Source organism: Oncorhynchus gorbuscha, linkage group LG05 (genome assembly GCF_021184085.1).
Source record: "Oncorhynchus gorbuscha isolate QuinsamMale2020 ecotype Even-year linkage group LG05, OgorEven_v1.0, whole genome shotgun sequence".
Classification (NCBI taxonomy): Eukaryota; Metazoa; Chordata; class Actinopteri; order Salmoniformes; family Salmonidae; genus Oncorhynchus; species Oncorhynchus gorbuscha.
This window is the reverse complement of record NC_060177.1, coordinates 43,585,000-43,602,382: the sequence shown is the minus strand read 5'-3', so window position 1 is coordinate 43,602,382 and position 17,383 is coordinate 43,585,000. Positions and strand designations below refer to the sequence as shown.

At 43.7% G+C, this 17,383-nt stretch overlaps 1 protein-coding gene across 1 annotated transcript in view; it reads right to left on the bottom strand.

The window, feature by feature from the left end:
• Positions 1-243: 243 nt before the first annotated feature.
• The window catches only part of wdr43 (WD repeat domain 43), a 34,896-nt gene continuing 17,756 nt past the window's right edge, over positions 244-17,383 (bottom strand). The window contains exons 14-17 of the mRNA XM_046349933.1: positions 16,925-17,038; positions 12,252-12,315; positions 1,851-1,906; positions 244-973 (exon numbers count right to left, since the gene is read on the bottom strand). Of these exons, the coding sequence (XP_046205889.1) occupies positions 860-973; positions 1,851-1,906; positions 12,252-12,315; positions 16,925-17,038 (348 nt within the window). The 3' untranslated portion in view covers positions 244-859. The remainder of the gene's footprint in view (positions 974-1,850; positions 1,907-12,251; positions 12,316-16,924; positions 17,039-17,383) is intronic.

The window sequence follows — 17,383 nt, the reverse complement described above, 5'->3', positions numbered from 1 at the left end:
ACAGCATTGTTAAAAAAAAAAATTATAGTGCCCTTTGATCACGTTCCCTGCATTTAGACAGCCACAATTTAACCAGCCATTTATACACCTAAATCGAGCCAAGTTCACATCTCTTTTCTCCAGTCCCCAATCCAGCTATGATTAAAAGGCAGTGGACACTGACTGCCAAGCCCCACCCCCCCAAAAAAGCATTGCACAAAAGGTATTAATAACAGATTCAGAAAATACAAAGGTTCAGTTGGAGACTTTACAGAAGAATATTTAATACCAAGAAACCTGGGGGAGGGGTGAGTAGCTCAGGAAAGAGGGGGACTCAAACACTACTGTTCATACAGATTTACATTGAGTGGGGACATGACCCATTAGTCATGGTTACATCCCAAATGGCACCCTATATAGTTAAATACTTAGAACAAGGGCGCATAGCAAGCTACTTTTGACCAGTCCTATGCAGGAAATATGCAGCCCATGTCTGGCGACAAGCCCACCTTTTCCCTGGAACAAGCAGTGTGGACGATGGTCACATACATGGTTTACACCCAGAACCACCGATCAAGTGGAAAAAAGGCGGCGATTGGGGGAGAAGCATGGCGCTTGAGCCTCGTCCAGCTTCAAAATATGGGGCTTTCAGGTTGGTAGTGGGGTGGGTATTTAACACCACCTCCATAGTGGAGGTCCCTGGTTGTGGCACGATGGTGGCCTCACTCACCGCCAAATACCAACCACTGCCTGCCCATTTTTTTCTATAAAAACAATCTGTTCTGATAAGAAAATCAAAAGGATAAAAACAAATGAAAGTACATATAAATCTTTCAGGTCCATTTGTAGTTTATTTTGTTAAATTGGTTTCCTTCGCTTGTCACTCCTCCTCGCTCTCGTTCCCCGGTTCTATGTCGGAATCGCCAGTCACTTTTGATTCCATCCTCATGCCTTCCTCCGCCTCGTCTTCCATAGTCTCATCCTCCTCCCAGTTCTGCACAGAACAGAAACGCAAAATACAGTGAGACGCTTCACTCTTCATCATACGTCAACCTTCCAATAAATGCAATGTCAGTGAAAATGTGTTAGTTCAAGAGCAAAAGTGCACTTTCCGACACCTTATTGTATAATCTGTATTGTATTCCTTTCCACCCAAACACAGCACTAGTCCTATGGACCCATAGGGGTGCACGTTATATTGTTTTTTACCAACGGTTTCCAACTTAATCAAAGGCTTGGTGAAGAGTTGAATCGAGTGTTAGTGTAAGGGTTATATTGATGATTCCCCTTGTCACTTTGTTGAGCCAATGGGTTTTTGGTTTTAGTTTGTCTTGCCTTCACCTACTCAACATGGCATTTTATTGGCTGGTTTGCGTAGCTTGCTTACGAGGGAGGATGTTTCAATTAGAATCATCCCAGTGAACAAGCACCGAACCAGCGGTAAGGTTGTTGGTTGCAAAGCACTCTACGTCAAAAATGATTTTTATACTCCCAAGTGATGATTTAAATATACAATTTATATCAATTAGTTTGTAAATGTTATTTGAACATCACACATAAGAGCAGCGTTTGTGAATATTTGTTGTGCATTGTAGTAGAGAAGTCCCACTAATACTAGCTAGCAACTTACTGTGTCTGGGGGGGGGGCCTTCCTATATTTGCGTGAGTGCAGAGTTGGACGTGCAATTTTGTGCTGTACCTATCAGAATAAATCTCCATGACTGGTGCCACAAGTTGGAGTTGGTGTCTATGATTAACATGCACCCATTTGAGATTGGGAAACCCCTTCCTATTTACTTGATAAAGCAGTTAACAAATCCATCTGTACTCCATCCCACCCACAGCTCCTTTGTGTCATCTTAACCACCTACATCAGAATCCTCATCTGGAAGACCTTCGTCACCTGAAGCATTGTCATCAGAGGACTCTAAAATGGAGAAGACAAAACTGGTCAGTCAAAGCCACAGTCCAGACACTTTACAGAACCACTACACAGATTTTTATATTGAACAAAAATATCAATTTCAAAGACATTACTGAGTTCTGTAACTTCAAAAGAAAAGCAGTCATAAAAATAAAAAAAAGAGCCTAATCTATGGATCTCCTGACTGGACAGGGGTGCAGCCATAAGCCCACCCACTTGACAGCCAGGCCTAACCAATCAGAATGAGATTATCACCAACAAAAATGGCCTTATTACAGACAGAAGTACCCCCCCAATCTTAGATGATCATGCTGTGGTGAGTCCAGTTGGAGGTACTGACAAATCTAAACATTTGGGTAGCGAAATGAACAATCAATTCTGGCAACCGCTCTTTTGGACATTCTTGCAGTCAGCATGACAATTGCACATGCCCTCAACTTGAGACATCTGTGGTATTGTGTGGTGAAAAATACCACACAAGGTGCACCTGTGTAATGTTCATGCTGTTTAATCAGCTTCTTGATTTGTAACACCTGTCAGTTGGAACGATTATCTTGGCAAAGGAGAAATGCTCACTAACAGGATGTAAATAAATTTGTGCACAAAATGAAATAAACAGTATGGAAAAGTGCTGTTTTTTTTTTGTTGCTCATAATACATGGGACCAACACTTTACATGTTGCATTTCAATTTGTGTATATTGATTAGTCAGAACAGAGAAAGACCAGAGAGAGACCGAGAACACATACTGAAAGAGGGAAAATAAGAGTTACGCGAGGAGAATAAACTGTTGAACAAAGCCCTGTGTTGAAGTGCACACATCCCTTCTCGAATGCTGTTGGGGAAACATCCTTATTTGCATTTGAATTCTTAAAAAAAGAAAACGCAGCTATGACACACGGGGGTCTAGACTGATTGCTTGATGGAATTCGTAGCGAAAGCAAATGCATACAGTAAGTCAGCTATATTGTGTAGAGTAGCAGTATTTACACAGTTATCACTGTTAATGGTAAAGAGAAATGCAGAGGGAGGACGGTGTGTGTGGTGGCGAATTTCAGGGTTTGTTTGATAGCTAAACAGAGCATTGTGTTTGAATACAGAACGGATTTATTATTTTGACTCCTACATAACCACAAATGGAGTCCGAACCCACAAATGAACACCGAACCCTCTGGAGACTTAAACAAAGGGCCACCGTGAGGGTGTAATCCTTTAGGGCGTCTTCAAAGTAATTCTGCATGATCAGATTTAGAATTTGATAAATTGGAGGTACATGTGACCTCAAAGAAATAAAGTGACAAGTTAAAAAAAGGACAGGAACGTCCATACAGCATCTGCGTTAGGGCTGTCACGACTAAAAATATTGGTCGATCGAACGTAGTCTGTTCTTTTGACCAATACATTTTTGAAATGGTATATTTTTCCATATATACACACACACCTATGTATTTTAATAAAATCAACTCCATGCGTCAAGCTTGTCTGATGCTTTAAGCTTATGGTTTGGTGAATAAAATGCCTCAAGAGGGCACCAGAGGTCTAGAAGAACAGAATATGTACAAAAATAAATACATATAAAGTAAACTTGACCTGAGTAAATCACCTCCTGGTCCTGCTGGTTTTAGCAGATTCTATCATGCCTCTCCTGAAGATGCAGCTACACGGGGAGTCTGCTACCTTTCATGTGGAATGTCAATTTACCAATCTGCATGGCAGTTATGGTTCTCATATGCACATTTTGAAAGTTATTTAATTTATAGTAAACTATTCTCAAAATCATTGTCATGAGGTTACATCACAACTCTATCCAAAAGAAAACAAATAAAGTTCATTCTATTGACACGGCCAGCCATGTAAAAAATAGCCTACATAAAGCCAACAAATAAAAACATCACAGCGGGCCGGTAGAAAATATCCTGATAAAAGTAGACGCTGGCTGTATAATATATTGACATTGCCCATTTTCAATATAAAATGTACAGTGTCCATTTCCTATGTATTTCAAATGGGGGATTTACCGTTGCCAAATGGACAGGCTGAAAACACCAACGAGCGATGGAGGACCCACTAACTGCCCCGCCATCCAGAGTTCAACAAGCTAGTAAATTTGTCATTTCTACAGTATATTAGAGCATGTTCAATTTGTGTTGGTAAAAACCCATTGGAAGACATTGCACATTTCCAACTACAAAGTCAACAACGCAGCCACTGCCAGCTAGCCTACTTCAGCAGTACTGTATCATTTTTTAATAATTTTAGTCAATAAGATTCTTGCTACGTAAGCTTAACTTTCTGAACATTCGAGACGTGTAGTCCACTTGTCATTCCAATCTCCTTGCATTAGCGTAGCCTCTTCTGTAGCCTGTCAACTATGTGTCTGTCTATCCCTGTTCTCTCCTCTCTGCACAGACCATACAAACGCTCCACACCGCGTGGCCGCTGCCACCCTAATCTGGTGGTCCCAGCGCGCACGACCCACGTGGAGTTCCAGGTCTCCGGTAGCCTCTGGAACTGCCGATCTGCAGCCAACAAGGCAGAGTTCATCTCAGCCTATGCCTCCCTCCAGTCCCTCGACTTCTTGGCACTGACAGAAACATGGATCACCACAGATAACACTGCTACTCCTACTGCTCTCTCTTCGTCCGCCCACGTGTTCTCGCACACCCCGAGAGCTTCTGGTCAGCGGGGTGGTGGCATAGGGATCCTTATCTCTCCCATGTGGTCATTCTCTCTTTCTCCCTTACCCATCTGTCTATCGCCTCCTTTGAATTTCATGCTGTCACAGTTACCAGCCCTTTCAAGCTTAACATCCTTATCATTTATCGCCCTCCAGGTCCCCTCGGAGAGTTCATCAATGAGCTTGATGCCTTGATAAGCTCCTTTCCTGAGGACGGCTCACCTCTCACAGTTCTGGGCGACTTTAACCTCCCCACGTCTACCTTTGACTCATTCCTCTCTGCCTCCTTCTTTCCACTCCTCTCCTCTTTTGACCTCACCCTCTCACCTTCCCCCTACTCACAAGGCAGGCAATACGCTCGACCTCATCTTTACTAGATGCTGTTCTTCCACTAACCTCATTGCAACTCCCCTCCAAGTCTCCGACCACTACCTTGTATCCTTTTCCCTCTCGCTCTCATCCAACACTTCCCACACTGCCCCTACTCGGATGGTATCGCGCCGTCCCAACCTTCGCTCTCTCTCCCCCGCTACTCTCTCCTCTTCCATCCTATCATCTCTTCCCTCTGCTCAAACCTTCTCCAACCTATCTCCTGATTCTGCCTCCTCAACCCTCCTCTCCTCCCTTTCTGCATCCTTTGACTCTCTATGTCCCCTATCTTCCAGGCCGGCTCGGTCCTCCCCTCCCGCTCCGTGGCTTGACGACTCAATGCGAGCTCACAGAACAGGGCTCCGGAAGGCCGAGCGGAAATGGAGGAAAACTCGCCTCCCTGCGGACCTGGCATCCTTTCACTCCCTCCTCTCTACATTTTCCTCCTCTGTCTCTGCTGCTAAAGCCACTTTCTACCACTCTAAATTCCAAGCATCTGCCTCTAACCCTAGGAAGCTCTTTGCCACATTCTCCTCCCTCCTGAATCCTCCTCCCCCCCCTCCTCCCTCTCTGCAGATGACTTCGTCAACCATTTTGAAAAGAAGATCGACGACATCCGATCCTCGTTTGCTAAGTCAAACAACACCGCTGGTTCTGCTCACACTGCCCTACCCTGTGCTCTGACCTCTTTCTCCCCTCTCTCTCCAGATGAAATCTCGCGTCTTGTGACGGCCGGCCGCCCAACAACCTGCCCGCTCGACCCTATCCCCTCTCTTCTCCAGACCATTTCCGGAGACCTTCTCCCTTACCTCACCTCGCTCATCAACTTATCCCTGACCGCTGGCTACGTCCCTTCCGTCTTCAAGAGAGCGAGAGTTGCACCCCTTCTGAAAAAACCTACACTCGATCCCTCCGATGTCAACAACTACAGACCAGTATCCCTTCTTTCTTTTCTCTCCAAAACTCTTGAACGTGCCGTCCTTGGTCAGCTCTCCCGCTATCTCTCTCAGAATGACCTTCTTGATCCAAATCAGTCAGGTTTCAAGACTAGTCATTCAACTGAGACTGCTCTTCTCTGTATCACGGAGGCGCTCCGCACCGCTAAAGCTAACTCTCTCTCCTCTGCTCTCATCCTTCTAGACCTATCGGCTGCCTTCGATACTGTGAACCATCAGATCCTCCTCTCCACCCTCTCCGAGTTGGGCATCTCCGGCGCGGCCCACGCTTGGATTGCGTCCTACCTGACAGGTCGCTCCTACCAGGTGGCGTGGCGAGAATCTGTCTCCTCACCACGCGCTCTCACCACTGGTGTCCCCCAGGGCTCTGTTCTAGGCCCTCTCCTATTCTCGCTATACACCAAGTCACTTGGCTCTGTCATAACCTCACATGGTCTCTCCTATCATTGCTATGCAGACGACACACAATTAATCTTCTCCTTTCCCCCTTCTGATGACCAGGTGGCGAATCGCATCTCTGCATGTCTGGCAGACATATCAGTGTGGATGACGGATCACCACCTCAAGCTGAACTTCGGCAAGACGGAGCTGCTCTTCCTCCCGGGGAAGGACTGCCCGTTCCATGATCTCGCCATCACGGTTGACAACTCCATTGTGTCCTCCTCCCAGAGCGCTAAGAACCTTGGCGTGATCCTGGACAACAAACTGTCGTTCTCAACTAACATCAAGGCGGTGGCCCGTTCCTGTAGGTTCATGCTCTACAACATCCGCAGAGTACGACCCTGCCTCACACAGGAAGCGGCGCAGGTCCTAATCCAGGCACTTGTCATCTCCCGTCTGGATTACTGCAACTCGCTGTTGGCTGGGCTCCCTGCCTGTGCCATTAAACCCCTACAACTCATCCAGAACGCCGCAGCCCGTCTAGTGTTCAACCTTCCCAAGTTCTCTCACGTCACCCCGCTCCTCCGCTCTCTCCACTGGCTTCCAGTTGAAGCTCGCATCCGCTACAAGACCATGGTGCTTGCCTACGGAGCTGTGAGGGGAACGGCACCTCAGTACCTCCAGGCTCTGATCAGGCCCTACACCCAAATAAGGGCACTGCGTTCATCCACCTCTGGCCTGCTCGCCTCCCTACCACTGAGGAAGTACAGTTCCCGCTCAGCTCAGTCAACTGTTCGCTGCTCTGGCTCCCCAATGGTGGAACAAACTCCCTCACGACGCCAGGACAGCGGAGTCAATCACCACCTTCCGGAGACACCTGAAACCCCACCTCTTTAAGGAATACCTAGGATAGGATAAAGTAATCCTTCTCACCCCCCCCCTTAAAATATTTAGATGCACTATTGTAAAGTGGTTGTTCCACTGGATGTCATAAGGTGAATGCACCAATTTGTAAGTCGCTCTGGATAAGAGCGTCTGCTAAATGACTTAAATGTAAATGTAAATGTATTTTAATGAGGGATTTTCCATCACCAAATGGACAGGCTGGAATCACAGTGATTGGACAGTGTCCAGTACACATATGCTATATTGTCAGTTGTGAACATGCCCTTCTGCAAGTTGACCGTGTCCATAAGGACAACCAAATATAAATATTAAATATAAATTGGACATGCTGTTTCAACATTGAGAAATTCTTACTTCTTATGATCAAACATGAAATAGACCTAGGTAGATTGAGGGCTTAACATAGTGATATATGATTTGGTCAGTATATGCGCCAGTTGGAAATGTTCACTGACTTTTTGGTTTGGAAGCAGACTTCCCATGATCATATATGGCAATTGGACAAAACGTGAGCCTTATGGACAAAATCAATAAAATAAGACAAATGTCCATACGGTTACAACATATAGACAATTTCACCCTAGGGACTTGACTTTGAGACCATTTCCCATAATATAATCTATAGAAGCGTGCTCACCCCCTATGAGATTTTGGGTTTATTACACTTGGCGTTTGCAATGTTCTGGTTGCAGTATGGTTTTGATGAACTGCCGCCCATTTGAGTGGTATTTGCGATTGGTTCTCCCAAAGGAAATAAGTTGCCATTAATTTATCTCCATTTCATGGGGGTCTTCCCTTACCAAGAAGACGGATTATTACTGAGTACCTGAGTTAGTCGACTTACCTTGATTTAAGTCATGAATATACATCTCATGCGGTTCAATAAACCATTTTATACAGCTCTATAATTAGAGACCGGGTCAAGTGTTGTTTACTGAAAATAATTGTGGGGGGCTTTGAATTGAACGCCACTGCTGTGGCGTCGGTCACCCGGTATCAGGAGTAATCGTAGTTTGGCGTGCCCTGCAGGGTATTAGCAAGTCTGACTAAGGATATACAAATGTCCTGGAATGCAAATCCTAACCAGCAATTTGAATAGATAATGAGCTAGGAATAACAACACATCATTGTACTGTAAAAGAGACAGCTTATTCAGATGAGATCCTTTGCGCATATCAAATACAATGTCTACCATTGGCGTCAATCCATTACCGTAAACCTTCCATTAATAGCCACAGTGTTTATTTGCTTAAAACACTGGAAACAGGTGGTTAGAGACAGGCTTCTATTTGAGCCAGCATCTTTTCCTTTCTAAACTCTTTGGGACAGGGGGCAGAATTTTCGCTTTTGGATAAATAGCGTGCCCAATTTCAACTTCCTGCTACTCATGCCAAGAATAGAAGATATGCATATTATTAGTAGATTTGGCTAGAAAACATTCTGAAGTTTCTAAAACTGTTTGAATCTTGTCTGAGTATAACAGAACTTGTAGCAGGCAAAACCCGAGGACTAAGCATTCAGAATTATTTATTTTTGAGGTCGCTGTCCGTTCAATGGGTTCTCACGGGGAAACGATATTTCTTAGGCCCTTGTTTGCAGTTCCTACCGCTTCCACTGGATGTCACCAGTCTTTGGAATTTGGTTGAGGTTATTCCTTTGTGCAATGAAGTACGGCCATCCTGGAAAAGGGTAACGCTGTTGAGTTGGCCAAGACTTGAAAAGTAGCGTTAGTTTCCTCTCGTCCTCTATTGAAAACAGATAGACCAGTCTTCAATTTGATCGATTATTAACGTTTAAAAATACCTAAAGTTGTATTACAAAAATAGTTTGAAATATTTTGGCAAAGTTTACAGATAGATGTTTTGTAGCGACTTTGCTCAAGTTGGATGCGTTGTTTTTCTGGATCAAACACGCCAAATAAATGGACATTTCGGATATATATGGACGGAATTAATCAAACAAAAAAGGACCAATTGTGATGTTTATGGGACATATTGGAGTGCCAACAAAAGATGCTCGGCAAAGGTAAGGCATGTTTTATTTTATTTCTGCGTCGTGTAGCGCCTGCGGGGTTGAAATATGCTTCGGTTTACTGCTGTGCTATCATTAGATAGCTTCTTGTGCTTTCGCCGAAACGCCTTTTTGAAATCTTACATGTTGGCTCGATTCACAACGAGTGTAGCTTTAATTTGCTAACTTGCATGTGTGATTTAATGAAAGTTTGAATTTTCTAGTATTTTATTTGAATCTGGCGCTCTGCATTTTCCCTGGCAATTGGCCAAGTGGGATATTTGCGTCCCCCTATCCCAGAGAGGTTAATGCATATGGAGTTTGCTTAAATTGTAGCATTTTTATACAATGCACTGTTATCGTTTACAAATCCTTACCTTGTTTCTTTGATCTTAGTAAGCATCTATAAAAATATATAGATATATTCTCCTCTGAATTTTCTAGTTCTTACTTCTGCCACGAGAAGGCCATCTGCCAATTTCTTGGAGTCGGTTCTCCCGAAGTTTACTGTTTGCCAGTTAGCTAGTAGTTCTCAGCTGTTCGCAGCCAATGGGCTAGCAGTTTTACTAGCAATATAAACAGATTGCCATAAATTGTTTGTCATTACGAAATTATTTAATGTAACAAATCAAACAAACCTTGAAGTCATGGTAATTAATATTAACCATGCAAACGCATTTAGACCGGGCGTTTGTTGAAATGTGTGCCGTTGCCCAGCAATAAAAAAATAAAAGGGACGAGATTCTGGATTTAATATAAGTTAGGGTATATTAGTTGTGAGACAAATCTAATTGGACTAGAGCTCCTACAGATAAATGGTGCATTAATTTCTTAATTTGCACTAACATTAAAATTGCTCTCCTGCGATTTCAAATCCGTGTCAATGAAGGATATAAAGGGAACACCACTTAACCTCAAGCCCACCCGACACGCAGGCGCCCCATCTAGCCATCTGGAAATGCAAATGCTCTACGCTAAATGCTAATAGCACTCGTTAAAACTCAAACATTCATTAAAACACACATGCAGGGTACTGAATTAAAGCTACACTCGTTGTGAATCCAGCCAACAAGTCAGATTTTTAAAATGCTTTTCGGCAAAAGCATGAGAAGCTATTATCTGATAGCATGCAACACCCCGAAATACCTGAAGGGGACGTAAACAAAATAATTAGCATAGCGGGCGCTACACAAAACGCACAAATAAAATATAAAACATTCATTACCTTTGACGAGCTTCTTTGTTGGCACTCCCTAGATGTCCCATAAACATCACTATTGGGTCTTTTTTAATCGATTTAAATCGGTCCATATATAACCAAAATATCGATCTATGAAAAGTGTGTGATCCGGAAGAGAACAGCGTTTTAAAACGCAACGCCATTTTTTTTTAAATTAAAAAAGTTGACGATAAACTTTCACAAAACACTTCGAAATACTTTTGTAATCCAACTTTAGGTATTAGTAAACGTTAATAATCTATCAAATTGATCACGGGGCGGTGTGTATTCAATAGCTCCACGTCTTCAAATCATGGTCGAAAATCCCTCTTCCAAGACATCCTGTCGGAGACCGGAAGGAATGGGATCTTACTCGTTTGACCAAGAAACAACTTCCAGGCAATTGACAAGACTGGTGACATCGTGTGGATGCTGTAGGACTTGCAATCTCAGCCCCATCTAATTTGCTGTCCCATAGACAATACATGCAAGTGGCGCATTGATATTTTTTCCAGTTTTTGGTGATCAGTTTTCCTTGCGCTTTTCAATGAAACACACCCGTTGTGTTATAGTCACAGCCGTTTTGGAAACGTCAGAGTGTTTTCTATCCACACATAATCATATGCATATACTATATTCCTGGCATGAGTAGCAGGACGCTGAAATGTTGCGCGATTTTTAACAGAATGTTCAAAAAAGTAAGGAGTAAGCTTAAAGAGGTTTTAACCTCTTGGTCCTACATGGCACGCAGGCGTCCCATCTAGACATCTGGAAATGCAAATGCGCTACGCTAAATGCTAATAGTACTAGTTAAAACTCAAACGTTCATTAAAATACACATGCAGGGTATTGAATTAAAGCTACACTCGTGAATCCAGGCAACAAGTCAGATTTTTAAAATGCTTTTCGGCGAAAGCATGAGAAGCGATTATCTGATAGCATGTAACACCACAAAAGACCCACAGGGGACATAAACAAAATAATTAGCATAGTCGTCGCTACACAAACCGCACAAATAAAATATAAAACATTCATTACCTTTGACCATCTTTGTTGGCACTCCTAGATGTCCCATAATCACTATTTGGTCTTTTTTTTTTATTAAATCGGTCCATATATAGCCTAGATATCGATCTATGAAGACTGTGATAAACGGAAAAAAATAGCGTCTTATAACGTAACGTCATTTTTTAAAATTAAAAAAGTCGATAAAACTTTCACAAAACACTTCGAAATACTTTTGTAATGCAACTTTAGGTATTAGTAAACGTTAATAAGCGATCAAATTGATCACGAGGCGAAGTATATTCTTTAGCTGTCCGTCTGGAAAAAAATTCTGTGTAATTCTCAACCAAAATATCCGGTCGGAGACCGGAGGAAATGCGTTGCCTTGCGTCTGTTTGACCAAGAAACAAAGCCTAGGCAAATGACAAGACTCTAGACAACGTGTGGAAGCTGTAGGTATTGCAACCTCAGCCCCATTAAATGTGGTTCACCTTTATCAATGGGTTCAAGTCGCACATGGATATATATTTCCATTTTCAGTGATCAGATTTTCCTGCGCTTTTCGATGAAACGCACGTTCTGTTAGTCACAGCCGTGATTTAACCAGTTTTATAAATGTCTGAGTGTTTTCTATCCACACATACTAATCATATGCATATACTATATTCCTGGCATGAGTAGCAGGGCGCTGAAATGTTGCGCGATTTTTAACAGAATGTTCGAAAAAGTAGGGGGTAGGATTAACAGGTTAAGGGAGCTGAAATGTACATAGTGAATGTGTTAAGAGAAAATGGAAAAAAAGAAATCGGGAAGTGTGGCCATTACCCTCTTCATAGACAAGCTTGGCCGTGTGGTCCACGTCTTTGACTTCGTTGCTGCTTGTCGCCACCTGGTGGAGGGAAGAAATTAAAGGCAGCGGTTAACACAAGTGGGGAACACCTAGCAGCAACAGCGGCTCAACCACAAACCGTTAGGCCATACAAGCTCACCAGAACGGGGCCAACGAGTACCGATGCGAGTAAAAATCTGTCCTTGGTTGCAACAATCACTACTTAGTAACAAACTGCCTCGAAGCAACATAAGTACAAGAACGGTTCTTCGAGGGCTCCATGAAATAGGTTTCATGGCTGAGCAGCCACACAAGCCAGGAACACTACAGAATACAATGATATTCTAGACAATTCTGTGCTTCCAACTTGGTAGCAAAAGTTTGGGGAAGGCCCTTTTCGGTTCCAGCATGACAATGCCCTCATGCACAAAGCTACATACGTACATAAACGAGATCGGTGTGCCATTTGCCATCACCTCAACCCCATTCGAACAGCTTTTGTAGAAATTGGAACGCCAACTGCGAACCAAGCCTAATCCCCCCACATCAGTGCACCACCTCACTAATGCTTGTAGCTTAATGGAAGTCCCACACAACAATGTCCAAACGGTGCATTCAGACCCCTTGACTTTACACATTGTTACATTACTGCCATGTTATAAAATTGATTAAAACATTTCTTCCCCCCCACCTCAATTCACACACAATACCCTATAACAAAGCTAAAAACAGGTTCAGAAATGTTAACTGTAGTAACTGAAATAATTTACTCAGACCCTTTACTCAGTACTTTGTTGAAACGCCATTGGCAATGACTACAGCCTTGCACTTCTTGGGTATGACACCACAAACTCTGCACACCTGTATTTGGGAGAGTTTCTCATTCTTCTCTGCAGACCCTCAAGCTCTGTCAGGTTGGATGGGGAGCGTTGCTGCACAGCAATTTTCAGGTCTACCCAGATGTTCGATCGGGCCCAAGTCCAGGACAGTGATACTTCTCAGAAGTGTGTGCTTAGGGTCGTTGTCCCGTTGGAAGATGAACCACCACGCTTCACCATCGGGATGGTGCCAGTTTTCCTTCAAACGTGACGCTTGGCATTCAGGCGAGTTCGATCTGGGTTTCATCAGACCAGAGAATCTTGTTTCTCACGGTCAGAGTACTTTAGGTGCCTTCTGGCGAACTCAGAGCAGGCTGTCATATGTGCTTTTTACCGAGGAGTGGCTTCAGTCTGGCCACTACCATAAAGGACTGAATGTAGGAGTGCTACAAAGATGGTTGTCCTTCTGGAACGTTGTGTGTGACCATCGGGTTCTTGGTCACCTCGCTGACCTTGTCCGTTCACGCAGTTTGGCCGGGCCACCAGTTCTAGCGAGTCTTGGTGGCTTCAAACTTCCATAAAGAAATTATGAGACCACTGTTCTTGGTATTTTTTGGTACCCTTCCACAATCCTGTCTCTGAGCTTTAAGGGCATTTCCTTACACCTCAGGCATGTTTTTTTTTCTCTGACAAGCACCGTCAACTGTAGCAGGTGTTAATAGGAACTACCCATTCCGGATCTGGGAGGATTGTCATCAACTACACTAATTAGCATAGCGCAACGGTCAAAAAATATTACTAGAAAATAGTCATGTTCATGAAATCACAAGTGAAATAGTGAAAGACAGCTTAGCCTTTTGTTAATCACCCTGTTCTCAGATTTCAAAATTATGCTTTACAGCCAAAGCAAGACACGCGTTTGTGTAAGTTTATCGATAGCCTAGCATAGCGTCCAGCTAGCAGCAGGAAGCTTGGTCACGAAAATTAGAAAAGCAATCAAATGAATCATTTACCTTTGATGAGCCGTTTTCACTCACGAGACTCCCAGTTAGACAGCAAATGTTCCTTTTGTTCCATAAAGATGATTTTTTATACCCAAAATACCGCCCTTTGTTGATCACGTTAAGTTGAGAAATCCACCGGAAATAGCGGTCACAACGGCAAAAAAAATCCAAATTATATCCATAATATTGACAAACGTTTTTTATTATCAATCCTCAAGGTGTTCTTCAAATATCTATTCGATAATATAGCAACCGGGACAATTGGCCTTTCAGTAGGAGCGAGAGGAAAAAATGACTACCTCTGTCTTTTACGCAAGAATCTCTCGAGAGCCCTCAGTTGGCCACTTACGCAATGTAGTAGTTTACGCTCATTCTTCAACATAAAGGCGTGAAACTTTGTCAAAATGCTGTAGACACCTTAGGGAATACGTAGAAATAGGAATCTGGTTGATATCCCTTTCAATGGCCAATAGGGGTGCATAGGAACACAACAGTTTCAAAACATGAGTCACTTCCTGATTGGATTTAAAAGGCTTTCACCTGCAATATCAGTTCTGTTATACTCAGACAATATTAAAATAGTGTCCCCTAGCCTCGAAGCTAATAACTTTCCAAAAGTAAACGGCCTATTTCTAAAGGACCAGATGCTAGAATATGCATATAATTGACAGCTTCGGATAGAAAACACTAAAGTTTCCAAAACTGTAAAAAAATATTGTCTGTGAGTATAACATAACTGATATTGCACTTCTAGTTCAGACCATAAAGTAATATCTAACAAATTCACAACCACTACCTAATACACAGAAATGTAAGGGATGACTAAGAATGTACATATAAATATTTACATTTAAGTCATTTAGCAGACGCTCTTATCCAGAGCGACTTACAAATTGGTGCATTCACCTTATGACATCCAGTGGAACAACCACTTTACAATAGTGCATCTAAATATTTTAAGGGGGGATGGGGGGTTCGAAGGATTACTTTATCCTATCCTAGGTATTCCTTAAAGAGGTGGGGTTTCAGGTGTCTCCGGAAGGTGGTGATTGACTCAGCTGTCCTGGCGTCGTGAGAGAGTTTGTTCCACCATTGGGGAGGCAGAGCAGCGAACAGTTTTGACTGACCTGAGTGGGAACTGTACTTCCTCAGTGGTAGGGAGGCGAGCAGGCCAGAGGTGGATGAACGCAGTGCCCTTATTTGGGTGTAGGGCCTGATCAGAGCCTGATCAAATATATGGATGAGCGATGGCCGTGCGGCATAGGCAAGTAGATGATACAGAGCAGTATATACATATGAGATGAGAAATGTAGGATATGTAAACATTATTGAAGTGGCGTATTTAAAGTGATCCCTTTATTTAAGTGGCCAGACATTTGAGTCTGTTAGTGATGGCTGTTTAACAGTCTCATGGCCTAAAAGCTGTTTCAGTCTCTCGATCCCAGCTTTGATGCACCTGTACTGACCAGGCCTTCTGGATGAACAGGCAGTGGCTCAGGTGGTTGTTGTCCTTGATTCTTTTGGCCTTCCTGTGAAATCGGGTGCTGAAGGTGTCCTGGAGGGCAGGTAGTTTGCCCCCCCCCCGGTGATACATTTTGCAGACCACACCACCCTCTGGTGAGCCTTGCGGTTGAGGGCGGTGCAGTTGCCGTACCAGGCGGTGATACAGCCGACAGGATGCTCTTGATTGTGCATCTGTATAAGTTGGCAAGTGTTTCTGGTGACAAGCCACATTTTTCAGCATCCTGAGGTTGAAGAGGTGCTGTTGCACCTTCACCACGCCGTCTGTGCGGGTGGGCCATTTGTTGACGTGGAGTGAGGTTATTTTCATGACACCACACTCGAGGGCCCTCACCTCCTCCCTGTAGACAGTCTCGTCATTGTTGGTAATCAAGCCTACCAGTGTGGTGTCTACAAACTTGATGATTTGAGTTGGAAGCGTGCATGGCCACGCAGTCATGGGTGAAGAGTGAGTACAGGTGAGGGCTGAGAACACACTCTTGTGGGGCCCCAGTGTTGAGGATCAGCGGCGTGGAGATGTTTCCTACCTTCACCACCTGGGGGCTGCCCGTCAGAAAGTCCAGGACCCAGTTGCACAGGGCGGGTTCGAGACCCAGTGCGGGTTCGAGGCTGTACCAGCTCTAACATATGCAGAGTGAGCCATGTTTCCATGAAACAATGTTACTATCTCTGATGTCTCTCTAGAAGGCAACTCTTACCCTAATTTCATCCACCTTGTTATCTAGAGTTTGGCCCTTGGCGAGTAATATGCCCGGGAGTAGGCGGTCTGAGTCTGACCAGTAAGTCTGCCTCTCCTGCAGTAGGCCACAGTGATAAGATCCCATGTCCAAGGTGGAGGTCCAAATAAAGGATTTCCTTCGGGAAAGACATGTTCCTGGTCGTAATGTTGGTAAGTTGTCATCGCTTTTATATCCAGTAGCTCTTCCCGGCTGTATGTAATAACACTTGAGATTTCCTGAGAACCAGGGTTTGGTAGGGACATAGGGCACATGAAACAGGGAAAGGCTCTCTTCACTGTTGCTGCACTATCAATGACCTGGCCATCAAAGGGTCAGTCACTTTTGATACAGGGTAGTAGTGGCTTCACTGTCTAATCATCCATCTCAAACAGTATCACCAAACCTCTACTCGAGTACCCCCAACCAGTTCCACTTATTTGGGTTAGTCCAGCATTAACACACCTGAATGAACTGGTCAATCACAGCCCTTGAATAAGTGGGCCTAGTTTTGGGACCCATCTGTGTGTAGAGTAATGGGAATGCCACTGGCAATCAAATAATACATTTGTGAAAGATTAACCATTTTGCCACAACTGCTGAGACGTACCTGTGTCATGAGCAGATAGAGCTTGCCGTGCAGCTTTGTCAGCTTGTGGAACATCTTGACTCTACTCTCAATCATGTGGTACAGTACTCCCAGCTGAAACACCAGGTCTGGCAACTGGTACAGAGGATTGAACACACATAAATTATGCATGATTGCATTATTCCTTGGATTTGTTTAAATGAAGATTAAATGTTGGCCCAGTCATTCTGTCAATAACACTGAGTTTGACTAATTTCTCAAGAGCAAGGAATTCAAAGCTTAAAACGCAAGAATCAACTCCCATATGATTTGAGGGCTACTGGGATCTACCGGGGAACAGTGGGTTAACTGCCTTGCTCAAGGGCAGAAAGACAGATTGTACATTGTCGGCTCAGGTATTTGATCCAGCAACCTTTGTTACTGGCCCAACGCTGTAACCACTAGGCTACCTGCAGAGTGTAATTGTATTGATGCTATTCA